The sequence below is a fragment of the Primulina tabacum genome, chromosome 14, assembly GCF_025594145.1.
Source record: "Primulina tabacum isolate GXHZ01 chromosome 14, ASM2559414v2, whole genome shotgun sequence".
Taxonomy (NCBI): Eukaryota; Viridiplantae; Streptophyta; class Magnoliopsida; order Lamiales; family Gesneriaceae; genus Primulina; species Primulina tabacum.
The window spans coordinates 2,556,413-2,580,498 of NC_134563.1; the positions used below are offsets into that span (position 1 = coordinate 2,556,413).

At 31.1% G+C, this 24,086-nt stretch overlaps 4 protein-coding genes and 1 long non-coding RNA gene across 6 annotated transcripts; 1 reads left to right on the forward strand and 4 right to left on the reverse strand.

Annotated features, from left to right (window-relative positions):
- Window positions 1–2,201: 2,201 nt before the first annotated feature.
- On the reverse strand, window positions 2,202–4,975 carry LOC142525187 (uncharacterized). Of its 2 annotated transcripts, none has more exons than XM_075629368.1 (4): window positions 4,595–4,973; window positions 3,892–3,961; window positions 3,694–3,787; window positions 2,202–2,505 (listed from the first exon to the last, which is right to left on the reverse strand). In XM_075629368.1, the coding sequence occupies exons 1-3, from the start codon at window positions 4,955–4,957 to the stop codon at window positions 3,735–3,737; spliced, it is 486 nt and encodes a 161-aa protein (XP_075485483.1). In that variant the 5' UTR covers window positions 4,958–4,973; the 3' UTR covers window positions 2,202–2,505; window positions 3,694–3,734. The 2 variants fall into 2 exon arrangements, with proteins under 2 accessions (XP_075485483.1, XP_075485484.1); XM_075629369.1 differs by lacking the exon at window positions 2,202–2,505 and adding an exon at window positions 3,497–3,594 and having other exon boundaries at window positions 4,595–4,975.
- Window positions 4,976–8,010: 3,035 nt separating this feature from the next.
- Window positions 8,011–8,730, reverse strand: LOC142525016 (wound-induced protein 1-like; the record flags this gene model as incomplete). Its single annotated transcript, XM_075629184.1, has 1 exon — window positions 8,011–8,730. A coding segment is annotated over one exon (558 nt), but the record flags the coding sequence as incomplete, so codon positions are not given.
- A 5,999-nt stretch (window positions 8,731–14,729) lies between these two features.
- LOC142525019 (uncharacterized) lies at window positions 14,730–17,220 on the forward strand. Its single transcript, XM_075629186.1, has 4 exons — window positions 14,730–15,046; window positions 15,307–15,514; window positions 15,608–16,297; window positions 16,474–17,220. The coding sequence occupies exons 1-4, from the start codon at window positions 14,730–14,732 to the stop codon at window positions 17,218–17,220; spliced, it is 1,962 nt and encodes a 653-aa protein (XP_075485301.1).
- Window positions 17,221–19,768: 2,548 nt separating this feature from the next.
- On the reverse strand, window positions 19,769–20,095 carry LOC142525579 (uncharacterized). Its single transcript, XR_012815102.1, has 2 exons — window positions 20,007–20,095; window positions 19,769–19,929 (listed from the first exon to the last, which is right to left on the reverse strand). It is a non-coding gene; the product is annotated as an uncharacterized LOC142525579 (long non-coding RNA).
- Window positions 20,096–21,291: 1,196 nt separating this feature from the next.
- Window positions 21,292–23,192, reverse strand: LOC142525021 (uncharacterized). Its single transcript, XM_075629188.1, has 3 exons — window positions 21,779–23,192; window positions 21,565–21,708; window positions 21,292–21,474 (listed from the first exon to the last, which is right to left on the reverse strand). Exons 1-3 carry the CDS (start codon window positions 22,472–22,474, stop codon window positions 21,292–21,294), a joined length of 1,023 nt encoding a protein of 340 aa, XP_075485303.1. The 5' UTR covers window positions 22,475–23,192.
- Between the last annotated feature and the right edge of the window lie 894 nt (window positions 23,193–24,086).

Consider the following 24,086-nt stretch of genomic DNA (forward strand, 5'->3'; position numbering starts at 1 on the left):
AAAAAGTAATACTCTTGGCATAAAAAGTAATATTTTTTCATAGATGATCCAAATAAAAAGTAATCTTTATCGATCTCACAAAATACGACTCGTGAGACTTCTTTTACAAGTTTTTGCCAAAAATCAAATGGAGAGGAGAGAGATGTTGAAAATATTGTGTTTGGAAATGAAATAAAATTTGATTTGGATTTGATACGGGCTTAGAAATTCCGAGATTCTGAAAATCTATTTCTGTTTTGTATGTTGTTAAATGTTTTAAAAAAAAATTCATTTATTAATCCCATCTACAAATTCCTTTTATATTCCAATTTGGAAAAGATTTCAAGTAGTTCAAATGAAATTTTGTAAACCAGACAAAAACTCATGTGAAACGGTCTCACTGGTCATATTTTGTGAGACAGATCTCTTAATTGGGTCATCCATGAAAAAGTAATACTTTTTATGATAAAAATATTACTTTTTATTGCGAATATCGGTAGGATTGAACCGTCTCACAGATAAAAATTCGTGAGATCGTCTCACAAGAGATCTACTCCTCTTCCAAATACTAATTTTGTTTCAAAATCCAATCTTAATGAACAACTAGTAATCCCGCATGTGACATTTTGCGAACACAATTTTCAATCTGATTATTATTTTTTTTTGAAAATTTAAATTTATTAATCGTGATAAAATAAAATAAAATTTAGAAATAAGCTTCTTGTGAGACGGTCTACATAAAATGATTTTTTCATGGGTTGAGTCAGACCGGGTCGGTCGGAGATGAAATCTCATAAAATTAACCCGTGAGACGATTTCACAGAAGTTTTGTGTAAAATTTATTTATCATATAATTTGATATGAATTATTTCAGAATTTATTATCATTTCAAACAATCATGGTTTAATTTCTTCAATATTTTCCTTGTTTGATTTTTGAATCATTCAATATCTTTTTCATTTTTTTTATTTTTGCATGTTTTTTTGTTAGAATAAATTCAGCGATCTCATCATCATATCCAATTTTATATTTTTTTTATCATCGGATTTTATGTTGATTAATCTTTATGATACTTGCCTTGTTTTTTTCTTATGGCTTCTTATTTTGTTTATTTGAGCGTACTCTGGGTCCTACTTCATTTTATTTGCTCTTGTTTTTTTTCGAAGTCTCACTTGGTTTCTCCACATCTTTCACCACCATTGACAATACATCATTGTTCTTAGTAACTTGTCTAATTTGAAATGAAACTTGTGACATTTTTTGCTTGGTTATCTAAGATTATCTTTATGTTTATAGATATATTTTTTCTGTAAATGAAATAAACTCATACTTAAATAAATTTTCAACTTTCTCCTTTGAACACATACAAACAATTTACGATCATCAAAAAAATTTAGTCTAATATTACTCTTACACAACTCTCATTTATTTTATGTCCCAACTTTTGTGTATATTCCATCGAAAAATTTGTTATTTCCATATTATTATTCTTTCACAAGACAAATGACGGTCACTACACCATCAAAACCGATCTATGTTGCCTTAAATTTTAGATTATGTATCACTCTAAATCAAATAATGATAGTTTAAGTTTTACTTCAAAAGTGTTGGATAATTATGACTCAGAATAATAAAAATTTCAATGAATAAATTATAAACCATCACGAAAGAACAGATTAATCAATTATTTAAATCTGAAGATAAAAATTCATCTTATTATGTCTAAATACAAATAATAAAGTATGAGAAAATAAACACATATTATTATTTAACAAATAAAAAATATAAATTAAACTTTTTATTCATATAGTTTCTTTTTTTAAGAAATATTATTCACATCAACTTCGAAAACTAATTATTCATTGGTACGAACTTTGATTTATCATCATGTTTCAAAACAAGAAAAAAAGAGAACGAAGAGAAATAAGAATCAAGAAATAACTTTTTTGTTTTTTAAATAGATCACAATATCTCAACATTACAATCATGTTTCAACGACCTTCCTCCATACGATCCAAAGTGACAATATCTCAGTTCAACGATTTCTGTCCGAAAGAGGGAGAAATGACACCAAGGAAGGAGGAGGATGATCGCAGTGACGGAGAGAACAGAATGGTAGGACTATATGAAAAAATGTAAAACTAACTAAAAGAATACACAGACGAAGTAAATCATCCTCCACAAGACTAAAGCAAGTAATGGTACGACTACTTCACAAAGCATTAATGGTTGAACCAAAATACAGGAACGTTGTCAAGATATCAAGATTTTCATACGTAGTTTTGGAATACTTTGGTATATGATCAAAGCACACATCATCAGACGATTCAGACCAAAGAAATAACAATACAAAAAGACTGGTGTAACATTACCAGTACACACAACACCGTTTTCGATTTAACGAAAAATCAGGAAGAATGTTATTTACTCAAGAAAAAAATATTGCTACGTGAAAACCATATGCCTAGCAAAGCATAGGCTGTTGCAGAATCCTGGTAGCCAGGATCGAGGCAGCGCATGAATACACTGCAGAGAGAAGAAAACCTTAGTTATTCTAAAGTAAGAAATGATGTGCAATTTTTCAAGTGTAAAAACGGAATTACTCTTGTGACACGTGGATGTGGTACAAATGGGTGGCTAGGTCTCTAGACAATGTGGAAATGTCGTGGTCGGATGACCTATAAACCTCAAATAAAAGGAACCCAAGGAGAGAAAACAGAGAAAGAAAAAAGAAATACCGAAAGAATAAGCCATTTATCTCATGATACATGAGAGCTTAAAAAGACCAGGGATGAGCGATAGCCAGCTTGCTAGTTGATATTGAACATCTTTGTCGCACCTTAACCCGAATTACGTGTTTGTGGAGATAACAAAATATGGCACAATCAAGGACACAGTCCACATAATGTAGTGCAATCATGGCCTATCTAATTACAAAATCGGGATTTTATTTAATACATATCTAAACCAAACCTGACAAAAAACACAATGATAAGATCATTACTTGTCTTCCATAAATCTTAGTGCCACACCATCTATTATACTGACCGAAATAGAATAGGTCGCGAGCATCTTAGTTGTACTTCATACAAGTAACGAAGGTCGATAACAAAGAGACAACATCGAGCATTACAAAAAAATTTGTAATTCAAGAACCTATACAAGCTGCTTTGATAAACGTCGACTTTAAATTTATGGTAAGTTCAGTTACATCCAGTTCACAATGAGCACAAGTTGGAGGCCAAAACAAATTAATTAGTGATTTCCAGTTTGTTTCTAAATACAAGCTTTCCTATATTGGGATAGCCGACCAACTTTACACCACATTAAACTATCAGTCTATCACAGTCCTTTTTAGATTTCTTATCACCTGTGCAAGTAGCAACACAATTGAATATCACATTCTGGAAATATAATTATATAACCCTACTTCTGGTGCATCAATGATCATAAAATTCATAGATCAAAATAAGAACTTATCTAATCTTAAATACTTCCTTTTATATGGGACGCTGTAAGAATATAGCTGATGCTTTTATTACTCTAGATAAATCTGTTATCCCGTATAAATTAAACCAGAATGCTAGGATTCATAACCATACAGTGGGAAATATTCTGAAACAAAAATCGCATACAGTTTAAGAAAATATCGAGCAAAAGTTTTTCAATGAACGTGTTTAAATAAGCAGAACACGAGAAGATAACTCAGCTCACTTTGTCAAAGTTTCTGTTATCAATATAAACTGCATCCAGACCTATTTGGCATCTTCCTTTGCATCATCAGAATCTGAATCACTGGCATTGTAACCTAAAGCAAATACAAAAATATGGAATCAAGAAAATAAAGAAGGGCGCAACAAACAGATGGAACCATGAACATTTGGATAAATAAAGAAAATGTAAATCCAGAACCTGGATGCTTATCGCCAACTTTCCACACCGAAGACCGACTCTTTGCGGCCCTGCCAATCCAAGCTCTTCCCTACAATACAAACAATGATAAAACACAAGCTAAAAGCATGTCTAATAATCCTACAATGTCAAATTAGTTCTCCAGCTCGAAAAGTCATGGTCTTTGATGATTCCATTATATACGACAGAATTTCAAGAACTTCGTTACAGGAATCTTGCATCCGAACCGCTTGTTTTTGTTTTGTGGCCAAAGGATCAGTTTTCAGTTTCTCAAAATGTCGTACAATAAATATATGAGAATTGATTTCCATTCTGCTAAGCTATCATTACAAGTGACCTTTCCCTGTCAAAATAAAGGGAATTGGATTCTTCTTATGTTTTATTGACATACCTTCTTGCTCTTTTCCACTACTATAAATGGGTTCTGTGTGCACAATTTTAGGACACAGCATAAGCATAAAGAAAAATACTGCATATTTCACTTCCTGAACTGAACTCCACCAAAATCTCCAATCCTCGAATCCACTAAACAAAAACTACACACACTTATCATTCATCAATTTGATCTACACATTTTCCCCACAAATTATCCAAAAAAATACCACAAAGATTAGGACTTTGAGCAACTAACAACCACAAACACAGCAGAAACTCTTAGAACAGCACAAAAAACATGATAAAGAACAGAAAGAACAAAATAAACCTTCTGGGCATCTCTGGCTACACCATATCCGCTATAATACATCTGGCCAACGAGCACCTGCATGGCAGTGTCACCAGCTTTGGCCTCTTTAAGCGTATCCTGAAACCACCGGTTGACGCAGTCGTTCACCACCTCCACCAGCGGTACCCGCCGCTGCCGTTCCGAGTTTTCCGCCGCCTCCATGCCTCGATTGTTAAGCTTCAGCCTGTGTCGAGACTTCGGCCCTGAGTATGAGGAGGATATGGGTCGGGGAATTTTGGAGTTGAATGCCGATTGGGTTGGGCGGCGGAGGCTGGTGATGTTGGAGGCGATGACTTTTGCAAAGTGTTCGATTCTGTGTGCAGCTGGAATTGATTTTCCCATAAAATTAAAAATAATCAAAAAGTACAAATTGAGCGTAAGAACATTTTTATTTTTATTTATATTTTAAAAAATTAGGAAGTAAAAGCCGAAATTGAACAAGAAATGCTCAAATTCAATTCAACTACTAAAATTTGAATGATCCATCCAATTTATTTGTGGCAAAAAACTTGGGTGAGACGGTCTCACGGGTCGTATTTGTGAGACGGATCTCTTATTTGGATCATCCATGAAAAAGTATTACTTTTTATGCTAAGAATATTACTTTTTATTTTGAATATAGATAGGGTTGACACGTCTCATAGATTAAGATCCGTGAGACGATCTCACATGAGACCCACTCGTTTGTTTGTTTATCTACACGCATTTTTCAGCCTCTTCCAGTCTTGCTCGTATTTAACGTATGAACTCAAAATAATAATAATAAAATAAAAATTATTTTCTTTGTATCATCTCATTATCGGACTAATTGTACTACAGCAACTTGAAAAGTTTAAACGATACAAAACTTTTTTTAAAAATATTGATAGGCTAATATATTATTCAATTTTTCAAAAAATAAACAAATTTGTCGAATGCGTTAACAAAAAATCAAACACATTTATCTCATTTGTAAATGATTTTATGTTTTTACTTTCATTTTTCACGTCTTTAGAAACATTAGGGGAATCATGATAGAGATGTCAAAACGGGTTTGAAAAAAATATTTTATTTTTTTATTATTGTACTTGATATTATCAATTTAAAATTTTGACTTTCTAATACTTAATTTAATTCTAAATGATAATATATTGGTTTACTTATCCCTAGATATTCTAAGAGTTGATCTTAATATGATATTTATCTCTAAGATATTGTATCTTTGTTTGAAAGAGTTTTATGCATAGTAAACTATGTTTTTCATATTTGTAGGATTGATTTTTATGGGAAGATAATGTGGTCAAGATATTGTTGCATATGTATGGAATATTGAGAGAATAAAGTAAGATGGTCGAAGAAGAAAAAATAGAGGAGGGCTGCTGGAGCTGGTCGTGGAACACATCCATATTTCAGAGTTGAAGATTTTCATGTTGAATAATTTGTGTGATTGATTCACATATATCGTGTTGTTGATTGGTGTTGAAGACACTCAAAAATAACACTGACGCAGAGTGTTGATCGGAGAGTGGTTTCGTTTGGTTTTAAGCAATACGTTTTTTATTTATGCATCTAATATTTACTTTGAGTTTTTGATGCATCTTAATTCTTTGGAGTGTCAAGGAATTTAGGTTTGTTATACTCACTAGTATTATTTTGGTGTAAACGATTTACATAATTTTCTAGTGAAATTTTTGTCATGAGGCATTGCACAAATTTTTATACTTGTGCATAATTTAAATTCGGTGTTTATTTATTAAAAGTTTATGTGTGTTTTATATAAATAATTTCCGTTGTATGTTGTGCGCTGATGTTGACAACACTAACGTCTGATACACATTATATATTTATTTCCTAAATGTCTATGATCAACAGCCCTTTCACTACAAGAATAAATGCTTATGGTGACATTCATAAATGTCATCATATTCAATATTTAGTGACATTTAAGTTTTAGTGACACCTCCAACAAATGTCATCTATTCCAATGTCGTCTTAAACTTACTGACATTTTTTAATGTCATTATAAGATGTTAATGACAACTTCATACGTGTTACTAATTATTCATATAATGACAATTTTAAATGTCAGGAAAACTCATGTTTAAATACATTTATAGATGCCTTGTTATTATAGTAATAATGACAAATTTATATGTCAGTTAAAATCATTTATAATGACAACTAAAAGTGTCGTGTATGTTATTTATAGTGACAATAACAAATGTGAGAATATTTGGGTTGGATAAATATAGGAGGAGGGAAAATTAGATAAAATAAATGTGAGAATAAAAAAATATATTAGATTAGTTATCCAGACATTTTTAATTGATGTCATTTTTTATATGGAGGGAGACAATTATTTTCCCTCCTCCAATATTTATCTAACCCAAATATTCTCACACTTATTTATAGTGAAATTTGTAAGTTTTTTAATGATTTTTTACGATGTGGAAAAAGTAATTGTTCCCCTCCATATAAAAGATGACATCAATTAAAAATGTCATGATAACTAATCTAGTATGTTTTTTTATTTTACACATTATTAATTTTTTACAAGTGTCATTATTAAGTATTTGTAACAACATTTAATTAAAAGTGTCTGCAAAAAGTATCACAATATTCATTTATTGTTGTAGTGTTTCAGAGTTAGTGAGGAAGGTCGGCGCACAATATGTCGCTCAACCTGAGTTTTTAGTAGTTCAAAAATTATCAACTAAACTCATCTATTTTGAGTAGAGGGATGGACCAACCCGCAACCCATAATTAAGGTTTGTCCCGTCATTTTGTCGGGTTAGTTGGAAAATTACCAACTCAAACCACTTGTTTTATAAAATGGGATGAGCCAGTCTGATAAATCTAGATCATTTTGACAACTTTAATTATAATAAACCGTGAAGAAACCAAACTAAAACTACATTTCCAAATATTTTTCCTCATATATACTTTTGAAAACAAGATTCTAAGCAAGACGAACAATGTCCAAGTATCGAGATGGTCATGATTATAAGTTTAAGCATGTTTAGTTGAAGCAAAGTATAAAATGGCGTATTTAATTTTTAATACTTTTTAATTATCTCGAATCAAGTAGTAGTTCTATGTAAGGCCAAGTGGGTTTATTTCATCCTACCGTGTGGGTATTGCCCCATGATAGGATAGATGGCTAATATTTGCCCATGCATATATACCGACGAAGTGCATAATAATTTCAGATTGGAAAAAAAATTATTATCCCGATATTTAAGTATAAAAATTCATTATAAAATTTTTAATATTTTATTTTATTCAGTTAATATTAAATTCCAGTATCACTAATATGAAAATTAAAAGTCACTATTATGAAGGAAAAAAAAGCAAATGAAGTATTCATGTTTTTTCAATAATTTGTTCCAAATTCAAAGTTTTTATATCAGATGAACTACAAATAATCGACTTCCGTCCATTTGCATTATTGAAAACAAAAACGTCACACAGAAGAAATGCATCTTCATCACCAACAAACACGAGTGTTTCACTTACTTTGATTCTCCATACACGGACTACTAACACATACCCCAAGGAAACGAGCAAAAGGATTTTGATCATATGGCAAGCACAAGCCCTGGGACGGCTTTCCCGACCCAGTCAGGAAGATTGCTCTCCCATAAGGACGTGCAACTCAGCGGCAGGGCGCCGGTCGGTGCATTCGTGTTCCCGAACCGGGTGACTGTGAGCGAGGTGTTGAAGTACTCCCTCACTTGGGTGATTATCCCATCGGCCACGGTCCAAGCGTGAACCCACGCAATGGAGCGGGACTGGTCGAACCCTTCTGCCAGGACGGTGGGGCCGAAGGCGGAGAGGCGGTGCGGCGAGAACCGGAACTGCGAGTCATGTTCCCCGGTGAGGAGGCGCATCAAGAACTGGTATGACGGCGGGCCATGGAACCACCACTCGAGGTCGGGGGCGAGGATCTTCTGGATTGCCTCCGTGTCCCAGGTCTTCAAGGCGGCATAGAGGGCCGCGACCACCGCTTTGTTTCTAGAATCCTCCGGAGTTTCTTGATTCGACGCCAGTTCACTTCCTATGCAGAGTGAGAGAGAGAGGAAGGTGCATGAGAAGGATTTGGGAGTTGAACCGATTATATAGAGAAATTGAAGGGTTTATTGGGTAATCATTACGTGCAAACTGCAAAATTATATGATAAATGTTATATGATAAAAACGGACTCACGAAATATATTTGAAATGTTTAAATTATTTGGAAAAAAAATCAAAAATATATTTAGAATAATTTTATCATTTCAAATACACTTTGTAACTTAATATGTAACCCTAAGTGTAAACGTATCATGATCAAAATTATATTATGTTTTTGTAAGACGGTTTTGATCTGTTAGACGTGTTAATCTTATCGATATTTACAATAAAAAGTAATACTTTTAGCATAAAAAATAATATGTTTTCACGGATGACCCAAATAAGATATTCGACCCACGAAATTGATCCGTGAGACCGTCTCACAAGAGTTTTTATGTAAGTTTTGATATTTAATTAAAAAATTTTGAGAAAGAAATAAAAAAGTTGCATTTGTATTGGTGAGATTAGTTTTGACAGAATACTGATATTAAATATTTTAAAAATCTGTTGATTTTATTTATATATAATGGTAACTGATACTTATGTGTTGATTGAATTTGTAAGATGTGTGCGTTTTGAATTTATTTTTCAAATATTTTTTAAATTAAATTTATGCCTCCAAATCGTATCATTCCATTCAAGTGTTATCAAAGTTAATTCAAAATAATGACTGCATAAAAAAAAACAAATTAAAACACACACACACACACTCTTTTTGTTTACAAAAGTTTGAAGTTGTCCACAACTGAATTATGTTTTTAATGGATGATGATCAAACAATCTCAGTCACACTGAAAATGTAAAGTCGATGGAATTAGAAATTTAGCGCACCACCCAGAGTTTGAAAACAAACAAAAAAATTGATGCTGTTTGTAAGCTATTTGTATTAGTTTTATGTTAAAATTCTTGTGAGACGGTCTCACGAACTAATTTTGTGAGTCGAATCTTTTATTTGAGTCATTCATGAAAAAGTATTACTTTTTATGCTAAGAATATTACTTTTTATTTTGAATATCGGTAGGATTGACCCGTCTCACAGATAAAGATTCGTGAGACTGTCTCACAAAAGACTTACTCGTAGTTTTAATGTTTGATGCGGAACATTTGTAATATTTGCCGAACATTTTGAAAGTAGATGGCGGTGATAGCTCACTGTATATGACTTTCACACGCTTTTTCAGTATTCAGTGTATACATCAAATACCTTAATTCAATCAGTAATTTTTTCCTGACGACACCTATACATCATATATCTTAGTTCATTCTATAATTCACATACCATTTGTAACAATATGTATAATGTATGTGTGAATGTATACGTGTACATGTTGTGTCATATAATAGTCTCATTTCTTATATTTTTTTTTAAGTTAAATCAATTAACATATAAATGATTGATCTCTAATGTTAAAATAAATAATAATTATTAAAATTTTTAAAAAAAAATTGTTTCTAATTATATATAATAACCTTTTTATTTAAGGGTTGGAAAAGAGTGTGCCACTAAGTCAAATTGGCTTGGGCATGTATAATAATTTTTTAAGGAGTAGTTAGTAAAATAACTTTGATTAAACATTTTTAAAAAAAATATTTTTTCATGTATATTTGAAAACACTCAAATATACTTGGAGATGATATTTTTAAAAAATGAAATTTGACTAAAATTATTCCCTCAAATATTTGAGTATAATTATTTTGGTTACTTTAATATATAATTATATTATGAATTATCGTTAGATTGATTAATTTTGTAGCAGAGATATATTGGATCTTTTTAAAATCTAATAAATTATCAATAAGTAAAATAATAACATCTTTATTATTATAACGTAAAATATTTAATAAATTATAAATAAGTAAAATTATCATTTTAGTACCGATATTTTGGAATTTTAAAAATCTGACTCACCATAACACCATAATTAAGTATTCTACACCTCTCATCCTTATGACGTAGTGTGTGTGTGTATGAGAGAAAATAACATTTTTAATTTGTTATTAGTCAATTCATATTCTTAGTATATTAATTTTTATTTTTTTTCAATTTAATCATTTTTCACTTGAATGTTGGCATGGTGCCGGGTATTACATACATGACACAAAAAAATGCTGACATATCGCTAGATATTGCTGGCGTGTTCAATTATACGTTAGCACTCCAATAAAATGACTAAAAAAATCGGAAAAAATGTATGTTAATGAAATAAAATAATAAATTAATTAATAAAAAGAAAAATTAAAAAAATGCACGTTACGAGATAAAAAATGTTATTATTCCTAAATACATAAAGGTTGAACAAACGAGTTCATAAATAAATAGAAAAATAATACTTCTTTTTTAAAGTGAAATTTATAAGGGCAAATTGCAAAAGTATTATTTATGTCACCCTATATTCGAGTGAAAAATCGACGAACTAAAAAGTAAAATTGTAGGACTTTTTAATTTTATTATCTTATCTAAATCCATCACCAAAAACAATTCGAGATAGTTGTGCTAAATAAAAGACTCAATAATCGACACACCTTTTACAACTACTTTATACACGATCATTCTCATTTTATAAGCATTTGTGAGAATTTATTTAATTCATTAATAATATGTCAGCTAAAATATGCACAGTGTATGTCACTAAATCGGTGCATGCATATACTTACACACACACAGATATATATATATATATATATATATGAAAGTAGGTATCTTATTAGACGGTCTCGAGAATTTTTATTAATGAGAAAAGTAAATGATGTTCATATTTACAATCAAAAGTAATTTTTTTTGCATAAAAAGTTATACTTCTCATGAATGATCCAAATAAAATATCTATATCACAGAATTTGCTGATGATATCGTTTCACATGAGTTTTTGTGATCATATAAATATTTTTTTATATTATATTAGATCCTAGAATTTATATAATGTATGGGTAACAATTATAATTGTTATTAACCATGATTTAATATTCAAATTTGTATTAATATTTTAATTATCACAATAAATGCATATTTATGTTATTATAAAAATTTAATTATTTTCTATAATATTAATCGATTTTGTTTTTTCGAAAATTAAAATTAATGAAAATTTAATAATTAATATAATATTTTAATTTTATTATAATTTTTTAAATCAATTAATTCTAGAAATTTTATTTTTTTATTCAATCATTTTAAGAATATATTACTAATTAATATATGATGAAGGCATTTTAGTAAATAATCAACAAAAATAATCGAACAAGTTAAAATCATGTCAAATATCATATAATTTATCATAATATATTGTTTATCCTTACTTTTTTATTTTATTATCACTCTTATTATATATCATTTACTTATCCTATCACACGAACCACACAGTGCCTTAATGTATTTAACATTTACTTTTGTTGACATGTTGTAATTTTTTGTATTTTGCAAGGAATCTAAGTGTTAAATACATAAAATATAAATAAAAATGAATGTAAAAAACCCGATCTTGTAGATATATATCATGGTATTCTTTCTTGTACTAGTTGAAAATAGTCTTTTGATTTTTATTTAAATATCATTATATCAAGTGAGTATCTCACATTTTTATATAAGTTGACATATATATTGATGATTCAGTTACTAATATTTGATCATATCATAGATGAATAAATTCTCCAGATAAAACACATAATAATCCGATACATGTATTTGCTTGTACATGTGAATGAATATTCATGCAAGTAATGGAAAATTCTAAAATTAGTAGTACAGGTTGGCATATAAAATTCTGATATGATAAATTATTGTTATTTTCATATATTTATTATATTCCGACATAGTGATGATATGACGTTAGATACAGGTGAACGTTTGGGTGGAGTAATTTGGTTGACCCAAATCTCACTGTAAAAAAATTGGATAATTTTATTAAGTTGTATTCGTTGCAGAGATTTGTTGATTTTTTTTTAAATAATAGATTTTTGTGGAGTTTACTAGTTATTGATATCGGCCAGATAGAGATATTAATTCCCTACCCCATCAACTAATTCAAATACCTGATTTTAATTTTTTATAATTTTAATATATAGATAAAATTATAAATTTATATATTTTTATTTAAATTTTAGGTGATTATGCTAATATATTTTATTTTTAGGCTAACTATGTCATAATTAAATTTAAAAAGTATAAATTAAAATTTAATATATATATATATATATATTTTTAAGAAATTGGATAATATTTGATCCAAACCCGAACCAAATCCAAATCTGACTCGTGTTCATTCCTACCGCCGGATATATATTAGCAATATCTATAGTCATGTTTGCATTATTTCGAAAATCAGATTAAATATGTAAAAAAAACCTAATTTATTGTTAAAAAACCAAATTTCTATTAACTAGAGACCCAAAATCTTATACTATTTTTGGAATTTTCCAGAATATAAAATATGACGTTAAAGTACCATTAAGAGTTAGGCAAAAACTTGTGTGAGACAGATTTCTAACTTAGATCATCCATAAAAAAATATTACTTTTTATGCTAAAAGTATTACTTTTGATTGTGAATATCTGTAAGATTGACCTGTCTCACAGATAAAGATTCGTGAGATCGTCTCACAAGAGACATACTATAACCGTTAACCCCCCCAAAAAAACCCTAATCGTTCAATAATTCACTATAAAATCCTTGTTCCCGTTTGGTGCTTTATTTGGGGGCTTATATTTTATAATAAGAATCTTTGCAATAATAGCTTTTAAAATTGTGATTTATTGATTTACATGCCCAATGTACATGTCATGTTTCAATTATTACCTTTTTATAGCAACATTATTTCCTCCAAATTAGGCCAAGGACGTCACAGGCATTATCTTTTTTTTTTTTAATCTAGAACTAATGGTGTAAACGAATTGAGTTCGGTTCTTGAACTTCTTCTGTCTATTCAAAAAGTTAACTTACATTCAAAAATATTGAATTCGAGTCGAACTTGTAAATATTCTAATTTTCATCAATTTGGTGTCTCATTTTGGGGTTTATATTTTATAACAAAAACCTCTGCAATGATAGCTTTAAAAAAATGTAATTCATTGATTTAAGGAACAATTGTATTAAAATCCCTAATACCATTTCAAAGTTTGTGTTCAGTCCCTAGTGTAAAACAAATATATTCTCACTCCCTGACAAAACCATTTCATATGTTTTAACTCCCTTGTAAACATCAAATTACCTAATTGACCTCATTTTTAATTAAAACCCATTTTTACCCTTATTTATTTTGTTGAATCCATCTGTATTTGGGATTTTAATACTATTACCCCAATCTCCCCCATCGGCTTCGTGAGAAGAAATCTCATGGTGGGTCTGTGTGAAACCTCATTTACTTGAATCTCAAAATCTTGAAGACGTCGTGCATAAAAAATTCATCGAAGGGAAACTAAAGTAAAGGTGAGTTTCTTTCCTCAAACTTTATCATTTTTTTCGTGAAATTCCAGGTTTTAGGGAGTTCGTGAAATTCCAGCTTTTAGTGAGTTTGTGTTTATTTGTTTCAATTTAATGATTCTCTTATGTTTTTTGATTGTTATTGTGTGTTGTTTATTGTTTTAAACCTCATTTATTTGAATTCCACCGATTGAATTTCGAAACCTCATTTATTTGAATTTCGAAACCTCATTTATTTCGAAACCTCATTTATTTGAATTCCACCAGCCGTATGGTGGGTCTGTGTAAAACCTCATTTATTTGAATTCCACCGATTGAATTTCGAAAATTTAGGGTTTTGTATTATGATTGGTTTTTAGAATAACGTAAAAGCAATACAAGTATCTTGTGGCCTTAATCATAAGGCTGCCTTATTTGAATACAAAGTAGTGTAAAGATGAATGCAGAAATTATTTTTAGATTTCTCGATTAATGCAATTTTATCCTCAATTTTTATGTTTTAGTTCTTGAATAAGAAAGTTGTTAATTTAAACTTTTCTGAAAATTCTTTAAAGTCTTGAAATGTGCATATCAATTACTTTTGTATGTTTTTTGTATTAGGTGCAAAATGGAATATGAAAGTGGGTCTTGCAACATGTCGTTTTTGGATAGCTATAAATGCAAGAAACAATTGTTTGTGATTTCAATTTTCAGCGGTTGTAGTTTGATGGACATTTTTGAGAGGCTTGGAAAAAAATGTTCTGAGATTACTCCTGAAGCTATGATTCTGCAATACGTAGCCACCCAACATAAGATGCACGTGACTTTGAACGACGATGATGATGTCCTAAATATGATTCATCTTCATATGTGTATGAAGCTCAGCATGATTGAATTGAGGGCACAGAGTAAAAACGAACATGTGCGCAACCAAAATATTCGGAGGTAAAATATATTAGATTTATGTCCCTGTTTAGTTTTAATAATTTTTTTATATTTTAATTTATCAAGCATGAAATTGTGCACTAGTTGAGATTATTGTGGTTATATAATTTGTTCTATGTTATGATAATATAAAAATATTTTGTTGTCATGATATGAATTATTTGACAATACTAATATTATTTACATTCCATACTTTGCATTTTTTTATGTTAAGTTATTTTTGTATCTTGCACCTAACAAGTTTATATCATATTGGTAAGGGTTGATGAGGAAGACAGACAAAGAAATAGTGGTAATGAAGCTGATGAAGCCTCTTTGAGCAATACACTAGATGATTGGATTAATTGCATTCGTGGTGTAGGTCAAACATTCAAAGATGCTGCTGACTTTAGAAGATTTGTTAAAAATTATGCTGTTGCTACAAGACGTTCATTTTCGTACAGGAAGAATGATAGCGAAAAAGTCACTGTTACTTGTACTGAGACTAGTTGTGGATGGAGAATTTATGCTTCTAAATACAAAGCAGAAAATATATTTGCTATCCGAAAATGTAATTTATAGCATACATGTGGTGAGAATAATCTACGTAGTAGAGGACATCCTAGAGCAGATGTAACATGGATAGCTAATGTGATGAAAGGCAAACTTATAGGAGAGCCCTCTTATTGTCCTTGTACAATTCAGAAAGACTCACAAAGAGATTATGGTGTAGAGTTAAACTATCGCAATGTGTGGAAGGGCAAGGAGTTAGCGATGCATGATATTCATGGCACAGATAAGAGATGCTATGATAGACTAAGATGGTATTGTCGAGCTGTTAAAGAAACGAATCCTGGAAGTGTTGCTGAGTGTGAGATTGATATCGAAACTAACAAATTTAAACGACTGTTCATTTGTTTGCACGCATGTGTAGTTGGTTTTGTTACTGGTTGTAGACCGTTGATTTTTTTGGACGGGACTCATATAAAGAATAATTTTAAAGGTTGTATCCTACTTGCTGTGTCGAAGGATGCCAACGATGATCTTTTCACAATTGCTTATTCTGTAGTGGACGCGGAGAATGCTATTAATTGGGAATGGTTTTGTTATCATCTGAGAAGTGTTTTGCTTTCGTGTCAAAGCATTCCATTCAATGAGTACACTATTTTCTCTGACAGACATCCTGGGATTATCAAGGCAGTTAATCTAATATTTACGGGCAGTCACCATGCGTACTGCTTGAGACATTTAGTTGATAATTTTGTGAAAGTGGTACATAATCAATTACTTATTTTTTTCTATACCGATATTTTTGTTTATGTATATAAATAGATGTATTTAATCTGATTTTTTTGTAACCATTTTAGGTGTTGTGAAGCTATCCAAAACATAACAAAAAGCATTGGTCTTCGGTATTCAAAAAAGCTGCTTATGCTCTTTCTTTGCAGGAGTATGAACAACATATAAAAAATATCCTGGAGTCCATGCCACTTGCTAGGGATTTTACTGTAAATTCTGAATCACAGAGTTGGGCAAATGCATTGTTTCTTGGCAATAGATGGGGTGTTATAAATAATAACATCGTCGAATGTTGGAATAATTGGGTTAAAGCAGCTCGTTATCTCCCTATCGTGGGTATGGTGGACCATATACGAGTGCAGATCATGAACATGATGCACCAACGACGTGAATCAACAGCTATTATGGTTAAAGAATTAAGTCCAAAAAAGGAGAAAGCTATTGGTAGTGTATATGTGGAATCCCGGAAGTTGAGAGTGCACCGGTCTTGTAATTGGAGGTTTGAAGTAGTCAATGATGAAAAATCATTTGCTATTGATTTGATAGCCATGACCTGTTCATGTAAATATTGGCAAATCAACAAGCTTCCTTGCAAGCATGCTTGCGCTGCTATTGAGTCGAAGTCGATGTCGTTTTATGATTTTTGCGACAAGTATTTCAAAATTGAAATGTACCGCCAAACGTACAGAGGAATTATTAATCCCATCCCAACGTTTGACATTAATGAGTCTTATCTTGATGATGGAAATGTAATCAATGCTCCTGATGTGAGGAGTCAGTCTGGTCGTAGGAAAACCAAGAGGATACCATCACAAATCGAATCACGTGTGTCAAAGTGTAGTCGTTGTCATAAGGGAGGACATAACAGACGTAGCTGCAAAGAAGCTATAAACTAGCTGTTATTGTTTTATGAAAATGGTGTTTCAATGTTTTTATTATTACTAACTATCTTACTGTTAGTATCTATCAATATTCAGTATTTTTTTTATGATTGACACATGAAATATTTTTCGAAACCTTAACAGGAAAAAGAGAGTGCTAGAAGGGGAATCAAGCATGTTGATACCAGTGAGAAGTTGTACGCGTTCGAGTGGAAGCATTGGTGGTTTACGCATTATGTGATTGTTTTGTTTTTGAAAATGTTGGGAAAGAGTTGGTTTGGTTTGCCTTACTGTCATGTTGTTTTAGTGCTTGTTGACGTCTTGTATTCTTATATGTTCTCTGGAAAAAAACTTGGGCTTTAGGTTGTTGTTTATGTTAATCTTTTAAGTTGGAGAATTTATTGTTTTGTTTGTGTTAGGTGTTAAGCACTTCAATATGTATTTATATTTATTGTTCTTTGTTTCTGGAAGGTTTGGTGTTTCATTTGTTCATTTTTTAATGTTTGGTTTAAGGAGTGTTTCAAATGGTACATATCAATTTTGAACAGATATTTGAGTACAAAAATTGCTTAATTTGGTATATTATGTGTAAATATGAGTAAAAATATTAAATAATTAGGTACATTTTGTGCATAAGAAAACTTTACATTTTGTGCACAAGAAAACTGTACTCATATTATACCGGAAATACAAAATACATGTCTAAATTGGAAGTTGTTGACTATTCAAACTTTATTCAAAATTTAATATGAACAGAGATTTGAATACAAAATTTATTTTCTTGTGTATACTATATGTAAATTTCAAGGTACATAAATTTTCAGATTGAGTATATACTTTATTTTCTTGTAGTGTCAATTTCAAGGTACATAAATTGTCAGATTGAGTATATACGTTAAAAAATCGAGAACAATGTACATATGAATTGAGTACAATGACTTGTCAATCCAGCACATCGTAGAGTAGTTCATCTATTCATGCCTAAGATCACCAATTTAACAGTTTATTGAGTACTCGATTTATGTACAAGTATACCTGATTTTAAACATTTATATCGATTGAGTATATATACTCAATCAGACATATTGTGGGCTTCGAAATTGAGTAGTCAAATTGAAGATGTATAAAATTCATGAAATTTACATATAACATGAATTTGAGTACTCGATTTATGTAAATGTATACCTGATTTTAAAACATTTGTACCTGATTTAGTGTGAATTGTGCTATATTATTTAATATATATACTCAATCAGACATATTGTGGGCATGTATATTAATCGAGTACTAAAATTCATGTTATATGTTATGAGAAACATTACACAATAAATCAAGTATACATGTATTAAAATCAGGTATACATGTATATTAATCGAGTACTAAAATTCATGTTATATGTAAATTTCATGAATTTTATACATCTTCAATTTGAGTACTCGATTTATGTACATGTATACCTGAGTTTAAAACATTTGTACCCGATTTAGTGTAAATTGTGCTCTATTATTTAATATATATACTCAATCAGACATCTTGTGAGCATGTATATTAATCGAGTACTAAAATTCATGTTATATGTTATGAGGAACATTACACAATAAATCGGGTATACATGTGTTAAAATCAGGTATACATGTATATTAATCGAGTACTAAAATTCATGTTATATGTCAATTTCATGAATTTTATACATCTTCAATTTGAGTACTCGATTTATGTACATGTATACCTGATTTTAAAATATTTGTACCCGATTTATTGTGAATTGTGCTCTATTTTTTAATATATATACTCAATCAGACATCTTGTGGGCTTCAAAATTGACATAATAACAACTTCACCCAGATAATGACTTGGTGATCCTAGCATGAATAGATGAACTACTCTACGTTATGCTGGATTGACAAGCCATTGTACTCGTTTCATGTGTTCATTGTACTAAATTTATGGGTGCAATGTACTCAATACATATGTACATTGTAATAAATTCATGTGTATATTGTGCTCAGTTTGTGTAATCAATTCATGTGTATATTGTGCTCAATTTGTGTGTACATTGTCCTCGAGTAGTTAAATACTATTGTGTGTTTACTAATGTATGACTAAATATTAGATTAGTTAGATATACTCGATTATTTAACATTTGTACTCATAGTTACACATAATATACCCAATAAAGCAATTTTTGGACTCAATTTTCTCTTCTAAATTGATATGTACTATTTAAAATACCAGGTAACCCAAATTCTGAAAAGTGAACAAATGACACCAAACTTTCCCAGAAACAAATAAATTTTAACAGAAATAGATATTGAAGTGCGTAACAGCTAACACAAACACGATAATAATCAATTGTGTGTCTTCATTACATAATTTAAACCAACAATTAAACATAGACTTCAAATGTTCAAACTCCAGTACTACTGTAACTTCTTAACCATCAGAATAGTGAGGAGTAATTAATTACTCAAACTTGTTTTTCAACAATCCATTTTCATCAGATAATATTGTGGCTGCCAAACGTGCTCGATAAGTGTCCATCTTCACATCATGTGCATAGCTCCAGATCTCATCTGTGTCACGGGCTAGACACTCCAACCACATGCATGCATAGACACCACAATCGAGGGTTGCACCTTGTTGACGACAAGGTTCTCTTAACACTGGCTCACTTACAAGGTCGAATCCCCATAAGTGACGTATGGAACCAGCCAAAAACTTTGTCTGCAACAAACAATACTTTCAAAATTTAATCTTAATTTGTATTTACATAAACTTTGAACATTTCAAAGTAAACTTACATAAACTTTGGCTTTCCCAACTGAGAATGGATCATGCATGGAGTTCCACACTTTAAATATCCCTTCATCTCTTTTGTAAACCAACAAAACCAATGCCACATGTCATTAATAGGGAAAATGATGTATCTGCATCTTCTAAATAATTCTCCAGCCATTTCCTACAGTCCAGCCATCGTGAAAGATGTCATCAGTGAAAGAAAAGCTCCATAATCATCCCGATGTACCATCAATCTTTTCCCATGTTGTTCCAACTTCGTAAGGACTTCTTTCTACACATTGAAGAACACATATACTCATTTATCTTAATATAGTAAAACGAAAACAAAAAAAACGCAAAACTCGGACTGCTACGAACCTGCACCATTGTGTCCATGCAATAAATCTCAAATCCATGCTGCAAACTTTGCTTTTGCATGATTCTCATATAAACGTTAATTATCTCAGACTCAACAGGATCACCAAAAAGAAAATGACATAATATCGGTCCACTTAAACTCATAACCGCATCTTTCCAAACGACAACACTACAAAATAGAAAATTCAATTTCATTAAAAAATTTTGGACACATTATTACGAAAATAAGAAGAAGAAACACACGGAAGATCAACGTACTCCAACTCTTTTCTAGCAAGAAGTTTGTCACCAATTTTCTCTCTTCATCATCAGATTCTTCATGTCCACAGAAATCTGATCTACCTTGAAACTCATCAATGGCAACCTTGCCAGGAGTATTGCCTTTCTTCTCAACGTCTATAACTTCCTGTCCAAAAGCGACGATATATTCAACAATATAACGGAAAATCCAAACATCAATAACAACAATAGTACTGAAAAACAGAAAAACTAAATTAAACTTAATACAATCTATTTCGAAATAATTGACACTTCATTTACCTGTTTTGTCACCTTCCTCTTACGTCTTGGTGTTGAGCTAGGTGGAGTCACAAACATGGAACCTTTTTTTTTCTTCACACGATCATCCCTAGCCCTCACGTGATCCGCAATTGAAGATTGAGAAATAATTTTCTTCTCCACTTCAGAAGTAGCAACAAAACTACCACCAATGCTCTCATCAACACAAACATTCAAAGAATGGGATTCATCTAACTCTTTCTTTTCTTTAGCCAAATCAGAAACAACTGCATTTTACTACGTCAACAAAATCACCAAAGTTAGCTCTTGCATCATGTGGTGACTCAAAAGTCACATTTTCTTCTGTTTTATCAACCTTCTCCTCAGATTCAACAACATTCTCACATTTATCCGCCACAGACCTTTTTCCCTTCATTCTACGTTTTCACCCTCTAATTCAGCACATCTCTTTCTCAGTATCTTCAAATCATTCATTTGTTTCAGGACAACTTTCTCAAAATATTTTACTTCAGATCTATTCGTTTCTTGATTTAAAACAAGATTCATGTCCACTAACAACTTCTCCTCCTCACAAAATGGATGTATGGACAGAACCTATTCACAAATAAAAATAAATACAACTATCAATCAACTAAACATTAATTTTGCACAACTAGATTAATAAACTAAAATAATTATAAATACCTGAGTTGAATCTATGCGTTTCAACAATGTTTCAGTGCCAGCTGCATTTAGTGGGATCTTGCTTTTCCCCCAACAAAACAACCGAGGGTAAACATTTAAACCACGTCTTACTCCTAAAACTGGGATTGTCTCATATAACCAAGCCTAAAACAAAAAATAAAATAAAATTTAATGACAAATACTAAGATCGTAATTAGTAAAGCTGAATACTAACAATCAATCCAACCGCGCATCCATCAACATAAAGTTTTTTCCCGATCTGACATATTTCTCGATATAAAAATCGGAAGGCAGCATCTCCCCAAGCATATTCAAATAATATCGTAAGATCATCGAGATAAGGAAATATAAATCCAGGAGTGATATAATTGCCCGTGGGAAATATTATGCAGTTGAAAATGAACAAAATGAAAGTTCTCACAAAATCATCAATATCACATTCATCGTCACTTCTTGCAAGGAAAATCAATTTTTCATAAATGGCTATTCGCTTGGCATTGGTGACCTTGCCGTCAAAATGACGTGTCAAATATTTGGACTTCATTTTCAGGTCCAAGTCAACTGGTTGTCCAATGTGATGTAGGCCGAGCACAACAGAGAAATCAGCTGATTTGAAAGGGATGGTAATATTATCACCAACAAAAAAAGAACATGAATCACCCTGAAATCTGTTCAGAAAATAATCAATCCGCCCACTACTGATAGCAAGGACTGGCATATCAATCCATATGGCGGAAGGAGTATCATTTATCCGACTCATATGCTGCTCACCTAGAATTGGCTTCAATTCTCCCATCACAGTTTTAAAATAAGGAGGGGAACATCGTGAAAAATATTCTTTACCACTATTCTTCTCATTATAATCATGAATTAGTTTGTCTTCTGCAGTAGTTTCTACATTAAAAAACATAAAAAAATTATACAATAACTATTACAAACACAATTACAAAAAAAAAAAAAAAGAAACAGAACATAATTGCATATACACAAAACAATAATTAGCATTTAGACATGTCTATTTGATCAACAAATCTAGCCATGGTATTAGACGCAGAAAATTTAATTGCACTGGCCACAACAGTAGACAGAAAATTCCCTAATAATCACATAAAAATTGAATTGTGCATAACACAAGGAATTTGGAACAGCAGCTTCGAAATCAAGCACAACTACTAATTTTTGAATTTAATCAAAATTTCTAAAAATATTAACAATGCAACTAAAAAATTCGAATGAATAACAATATCAAGAACAAAGCCTATAAATTGGGGAAAAAAGGTTGTCAATAACCTAAAACAAACAATAACAGTTTCAAAACCACAAAAAAGTTTCCACAATTAACAAACGCTAGACATTGACGAAAATGTGGTTCTCGTTCGTACCTTGCTTGGATTTCTCGTTCGTACCTTGCTTCGATTTCTTCTTATTTCGAGTTCTTCGACATTCATTCGAGGTGCTAGCTTCTGCAGATTTGTTTGTCGCCTTTTTTTCCCCATTTGCTGCGTCTCAGTTGAAGCTTTCCCTCTTTGTCGTGATATCCTTTCACTCGGCCGAACAAGCTCTGAAGAAGAAGGGAGAGAAGATATAATACAAAGAAGGGTAGTAATGGGTTTTTATTAAATATGAGGGTAATTCGGTATTTGCCTCTTCATTGAGGAGTTTAAACATAAAAATACAATTTGTCAGGCATTGAATATAAATAAATTAACTATTGGGTACTGATCGTAAAGTTCAGAACTCCAATAGGAATTTATGTGCAATTTGCCGTTGATTTAAATGTCCAATGTAAATGTCAGGTTTCAGTTATTACCTTTTTATAGCAACATTATTTCCATCAAACACAGGATGAGGACGTCCATGACATTATTTTTTTTTTACTATTTTATCTTGAATTTTTTCGATGAAAAATTTATTTTATTCAATAATCTGTGAGTCGCTCGTTCGTTTTAATATTTATTAATATAATATTATTATATATTAAATAAATATATTTCGATCCTTGCTTTCAAGTGATTCACAGATATGCTCAAGTATTTTAAGTCGAACTCGAACTTGAGCCTTAATTCAAACTGAATTAGAGCCCAATACATTAAATTTTGCGAACTTCAAATTGAATCGAGCTTGAATCCGAGCCTTAAAATTAGTGATAGTAGGCTCGATTCAATTTGTTTAGACTTATGACCAGAACTCCATAGACATAGAGATATCACATCGTATTAATCCGAAACCAAATTGGGTCGAATGTGTAGTGCAAAACTGGGGCTTTTTAAATAAATATTATAAATTAAAAAAAATTTTAGAAATATAACAGATTTTAAAATTTTAAAAGAATATGATAAGGTGGGGTTTGTAACCCCGCTTCATTGAAGAGTCGGGGTCTGAGACCCCGACTGCTAATTGTGTTTTTCGAGGAGTCGTGGTTTAAGACCCCGACTCCTTGACCGCTACAGTAACCACCGCGAATCTCGGGACAAATGTCTGATTGAAATATATTCATTGAATCCTCTTTTGTTTTTTTATGC